The following is a 6,371-nucleotide window of genomic DNA, read 5'->3' on the forward strand; positions in this document are numbered from 1 at the left end:
ATTTTTTTTTTTTTTAGACAGGGTCTCACTATGTAGTTCAGACTGCTCTGGAACTCACTGTGTAGCCCAGGCTGCTCTCAAACTCAAAGTGATCCTCCTGCCTCAGCCTCCCGAGTGCTGGGATTACAGGCATGCGCCACCACGCCTGGCTGAACATGATTATCTTTTATCAACTCAAGATAAATGGACATATCTACCATCAAAGCTGTATTGCAGAAAGCAAGTCAGTGCCGCGCCAATACTGCCGAGTTCTGTGACTCTTTGTCTTTGGCAGAACCCTAAACTTTTGCCCTCCACAATAACAATCTCCCTGTTAACTCTGAATCGCTGAGGAAAAGTCAATGTATGTGGGATTCTCTGAGTACACAGGGAAGATCCAAAATACTTTAGAAAGCTTTCAATAAAAATTTAAGTAGGATTCAAAATATAATTCTAGATATAGGAAACCAGAATATGTTCCTGGTAACATATTATAAGGTTATAATATGGTTATACAATAACTATGCATAACAAAGTAAGTGAAAATATCTATTACAAATAGTTTTATAATTTCAGAAACTAGTGACTAAATTCAAACAATGAGAACATAATTATTCCAACATAAAACAGTTATGCCTACTGATCATACGACTATAATTCATGTAAAATGAGTTCTATGTAAAATGTACGTGTTCCACACAGATATTTTTAGTCTAAAATTCCTTTTAACCTATATATTGACCAAGGAATCTGCAGGTACCTTTGATTAAACTGCAGTGGAGAACCGTAGATGAAAATAAAATCTATTACCTCCATCCTCATGATAATCCTATTGTTTCTGGTTGTGATGCTCATCACATGCTGAAATCTCAAATCTCTGGCTTGGAGACCTAATTCTTGGTATAATTCAGTTTTTTTCCTTTCTATAAAAGAAATAAGAACAAGCTAAACTAATAAATCAAGAGCTTATTTAGATTTTCTGTCAGAGTACCCTTCCCAGAACCATCAACAATTCTCTACTACTATAAAAAACAAAACCTAAACTGAGTCTTTTAATACCCATTGTTACCTCAAAAACACTGTCAGCTAACTCTAATTATTTCCTTATCTTTTTTATTCCTTTTTCTTGGTAAAACTTCTCTGCCCTTAGAAGCCCTAGGAACCCGTAAGAGACAAGTCTCAGCTATGTATCACAGACCTACAGCAGCAACTTCTCGCGTTAGGGACAGGTCATCTTTCTTGAACACGAGTTTTATACAACTGCATTTTCTATTTTTTCTCATTACATCATCTTCAGTATTGCAAAAGTGTAAACAAATAAATTTGATTTTCTTTGTTCTTAGAAAAATACACAATGAGAAAAATTAGATCGGTTCTCATACCAGATTCTCCTAGCTGAAAACTGAATTTATTACCTAAGAGAACGCCTATCAGATGACAGAAACTCAAGACATAACACTGACAGCAGCAGTGTCTGTTCCTGTAGTGTCCAACCACACCTATGACAGGGCTATAAGCAGAATAATCTTTTGAAGGGGACACTGAGCAAAACATAATCAGATCTCAGCAGTGGTTGGAACAGGATTATGCATCTGCGAGCACAGGGGGTTCAGGAACTAGTCTCAAGCCACATAGTAAAGCAATACCTGGTTTCATCTTAAAAAGTAGCTGTCCACAGACAGCAATCACAGCGCTTTCATGCAACTTCCACCCAGTGGCCTGTCCACCATGTCTGTGGCCACCCACTTCAGTACCAGTGGTATTATACGAATTCTACCTTAAACACATTTCAGAAAGAACATGAGGTGCAGGGCAGTGTAAGAAAGACTACCAGAAGAGAAACAAAAGGGGGAAAAGGTGTCTCTATCCCTGGCTCCATTCTCCAAAATAGGAGTCAAAGTGACACCTGCTGGATGAAAATTCTGAGAGAACACGCACAGTCTTGGCACTGTCAGTTCCACTTAGGATTGACGGGAAAATGCCAAGGGAGATCTCCTTCCATACCCCGGTAACACAGAGTTTTTCATTCGAAACACTGCAATCTCCTAAGTGCCACCAGGTTCACTCATTCACTGATTAAAAAAAAAAAGATTTAGAATAAAATAAAGATACTTACCAAAAGAAGTAACATTTCCCTCTTGGTCAAATTTTGTCTGAAGATAGATCATAAAAACAACATTAGTTTTTCTCGACTAGTATGCTATTTAAGGCATGAAGTACAATCTTCAAAATATTAAAATGCAGTTACAGACCATAACTGATCTCTAGGTTAATTAGATGTAAAGGTTAAGAGAAAAATCACCCTCTCCTTTGCTAGGAAAAGCCTGATCTGGGACTAACCTTCTACCTGGAGCCCATGGACCTGTGACTAAGGAGCATCATCTAGGTCCTTGGTGACACTCTTTACAGTCACCAAAAATGATGCCATAGCTCTGCCCTCCCCTCAGTGGTTGCTGGCAACAAGGCTGTTCGCTGTGGGCCTGGAAGCTGTGCCTCTGAGCTGGTGACAAGACACACTAGCACTGAGGGGCGGTGGGCTACTGAGCCAAAGTGGATCTCACATTCTCCTCTGCTAACTGCTTCTCCTTGCACCAGAGCTGTCACTGAGCAGGCCAGAGATGCCCCGGTAGCTGCAAGGACTTGCTATGAATAACAGACACTCACTGGTAGACTGCACTGCTTCCTGTCCTTGTCAGCAGAATGGACCATGTGTGGCCTGTCTTGTGAATCTAAATGTCTATGAGACTAAGAAGTCTCTCTTAGGCACTGTAGAGTCGATAAAGATTTACAGAACACTCCTTTTCTGATAGTTTGAAAGAAGCTATATTCCACAAAATGCACTTATTTCCTTAACATAGAGAAATAGTTTTTTATATGCTTATCCACTGTCAAGTCTGAAGTTATCAAATAATATATAATAAATCTGTGTGCTGGGCTGTTCTATTTGCTATGAAATACACATTTTCAGAAAGACACGCTATAAGGTACAGTTGTAGGTATAATACAGAACATGCATGCTGTGTTCGAACATAACCCACAGAACACATTAGCTTCCTTCTCATGAGCAAAGATTATGAATACGTGAGTAGCATAAAATATCAACATTAAAGGAAAATTTATAAAGAAGTTCTATATTTGTGTAAAACAGACTAGCTTTCCACCTTAAATTCATATCATAAACACATACATCCCCTGCAGAAAATGAGAAGCAACATGTCAAGTAAAACTAAGTTGTGCTGTGACAAATTCTACAGAAAACCATGTTAATATTTTACTGATTCGAGTCTTTTCCATAGAATGTATTGCTACACATACATCTTTGCACTGTCCTCCACTCCAACTTAATAAAATGTACTAAATATTTCTGCATCTCAATATGTATCATCTTTTTAATAGGGCTTTTATTTTCTTAAAATCATACCTCTCCTGGTTCGGTTCCTGGGACAAGGTGGGGGGGGCTGCTTTGTAATCTGCTCATTTCCTAAACTCATTATTTCAAATAGCATCAGCTGATTTCTTGTGTTCTTGGTAGACAATTATTTTACCTGCAAAGCATTTTCTTTCAATATTTAACACATAATTTTGTATTCTGGTTTAATTAAAGTGGTCAACTCTTCCAGAACCAAAAACATAGTAACTTCCACGTGTAATGTCAGGAGTTATCTTGGTCTATACAGCTTATAAAGAAAAGTCCTACAGGCGCTGGGGATTTAGCTCAGTGGTTCCAGTGCCTTCCCTTGCAAGCACAAGGACCTGAGTTCAATTCCCAGTGCCAAAAAAAAGAAAAGAAAAGAAAAAAGTCCTATTAATAAGCCTAAAGAATTTTTGCAGCTAACATATACTGGACTTTTACTGCACAGAAGGATCTATTTTAAGGGCTTTCCATATGCATTATTTTAATCCTCACAACAATTCTTTAAGGTGTATTAATACTCAAAACACTTTCTTTTTTTAGGTACCGGGGATTGAACTCGGGTCCTTGCACTTGCAAGGCAGGCAGTAGAACCACTGAGCTATATCCCTGGCCCCTCAAAACACTTCTATAAGGTATATTTAATCCTTGCAAGATTTTTAGAAGGCAACTTACAGATGAGAAAACTAAGGTACAAAAATATTACCATAACTTGTCTGAATTTACCTGGTTAACAGGAAGAGGCAGAGCTGAGATTTGAATTTAGGAAAGTGTGGCTCAGATCAAGCACTTTGTGTTGCTTTAAGGTGTTTCTGCATATAATTTTGTAGAGCACAGATTCAAGTCCCACTGTGGCTAATAGCTTTCAAGGGCTTCTAAACAGGAAATCTTAGTGTTTAAAGAGGAAACTGTAAACCATGATTCAAACAAGCTATTCTAAGAGCTACACAGTCATTAGCAAAGTCTCAAGATTACTAAGCCACAAGTCGCTGGCTAAGCACAACCCACAAACAACATGATAAAATAATTCATTATAAAACAAAAGTAATTAATAGCTCAGCCAAAAGTACACCTCTGTTAGTGAGCCTGGAAAGTACTTCCTGTAAGTTATCAAATGTACGATATACTCACCACAGTAAACACTGGGGCTACACTGGCTAACGTGGCTTGAGAAATGTCAAAAGTTCTAAACCGGTGCACTTCACCTGAAGAAAAAAATTAGAAAATTCTTAGTGAACATAATTGGTTTTCACCTGCACCACTTTATTATTATTTTTTCAGGACCAGAGATCAAACTCAGGACCGCGTACTTGTGAGGCAGGCCCAGTGCCACGAGCTAAATCCCCGCCCCTATTATTTTTTGACCTTTCTTCCTATAGGAAAAAGAAAAAACACCCTTATTTGCTAATTATTTGCAGCTAATTATGTTAGATTTGACAGGGAATGATTTTTTTTTAAAGTAATGGCTTGGGTGGGCACTAGAAAAGTCTGTATCCCAATCAATTGTATGTCCTAACTCTAACTTACACTCCAAAGTTGAATGAACAAATGTACACTATTGTTTCTTGAGATTTAAACAAAATGGTCACACTCTTTTTTTGCAATTTAAAAAGGCTCCATGAAAATTATATTGCTAGACATCCGTTTTCAGCACTTCAATATCAGAATTACCTGATTGTAAATTATGGAACCTATAGATTTTACTTTCTACCTACAGTATTTCTAATACTCTGTATTCAACTGGAAAGAAGACAAGTCTTGAGTTGAAAATAAGAGTATCTTAAACACATGACTGGACTGAAGTGAAGTTGGATATGACGTACAGGAGCTGACAAAGGTCATTTCAAACTACTAAACATTAGAGGAATGATAAAATATGGTAACAATTATTTTGTTACCAAAGTAATCACCCTGGCTCTTGTTTGATTGAGATTTAGGATCATTTTTATTCTCCTTCCACTATTTACATATAATATTCAAGTAATTTTTTATTTTATTTTTTTTGAGATAGGGTCTAAGTAGTTCAGACTGGCCTCAAACTCATGGCGATCCTTCTGCTCCAGCCTTGTGAGTGCTAGCATTACAGGGGTGAACCACTACACAGTACAACTCAAGTAATCTGATAATATCTGAGGTCTGTTGTTTTCCTTTTATATGATACTATGTTGAACAAAATTAACAGGCAGAGCTATATATCGAGATTTGTTAACTAGTTACAAATCAGATAAAGTATAACCAGGATTACTGTTCTGCATTTCAGTGCTTATCCCAAAAGGTTCCCCTAGCTTCTAAAAACTGCACTCTCAAGCATTAGAACAACAACTCACTTCTGAAAATTTGAGCTTGGCGAAAGAGGTGCTAATTGATGGTAAGTTATTTTGGGAGGCTTTTAAGTACAACTGTAAAAAGTACTTGAAGACACTGCTATATTTTTCAGACGCACGACTACTCATTTCAGTATCTTTTGTTTCGGAGAAATATTTGCACTGACGTCAGTGAAAATCTTTCTCATCACATTGCTTTACCATTCGGTAAAAAACCAGCAATTTAAAGCGCCCACCCCCTTCCGAGCCCCCCAGCTGTTGCTCGTATCACTTGAAGTTAAAGACAGATCTTTCCTAAGGGAAGCTCTCACCACGTGGCCTCAAACTTTTCTGCAGGTGCGTCCTCACCTCATACCTGTGTAACCGTACAAATTGTATAAATGTGTTCCTAAGAGAAACCGAAGATTTCGAAATGAATAGCGCTCATACAGTCAATAAAAACATTCCAATCTTGACTTCAGAACTATTACGATGACAGCCCAGATTTTTAAAACCTCCACAAGGCAGCTTAAGGACCGGCGCGCACGCAGTAAACAGTTCCACGCCTCGCAAAGCCTCGCAGAAAGCGCTGGGCAGGAGCAGCCTGGGCTGCCCGGGCGGACGCGGCAGGGTGCAGGCATTGACAGGGTCGGGACCCGCGCGCAACGTCAGGACAC

The 6,371-nt window shown here is 38.5% G+C and overlaps 1 protein-coding gene across 2 annotated transcripts in view; it reads right to left on the bottom strand.

Moving 5' to 3' along the window:
• Window positions 1–6,371, bottom strand: part of Mrs2 (magnesium transporter MRS2) — a 29,684-nt gene that overhangs the window by 22,717 nt on the left and 596 nt on the right. For both annotated transcript variants that reach the window (XM_033761897.1, XM_010622949.3), the window contains exons 2-4: window positions 4,523–4,596; window positions 2,096–2,132; window positions 790–902 (exon numbers count right to left, since the gene is read on the bottom strand). In XM_033761897.1, coding sequence (XP_033617788.1) covers window positions 790–902; window positions 2,096–2,132; window positions 4,523–4,596 — 224 coding nt within the window. The remainder of the gene's footprint in view (window positions 1–789; window positions 903–2,095; window positions 2,133–4,522; window positions 4,597–6,371) is intronic.

The sequence above is a fragment of the Fukomys damarensis genome, unplaced genomic scaffold (genome assembly GCF_012274545.1).
Source record: "Fukomys damarensis isolate Sample0158 unplaced genomic scaffold, DMR_v1.0_HiC HiC_scaffold_10, whole genome shotgun sequence".
Taxonomy (NCBI): domain Eukaryota; kingdom Metazoa; phylum Chordata; class Mammalia; order Rodentia; family Bathyergidae; genus Fukomys; species Fukomys damarensis.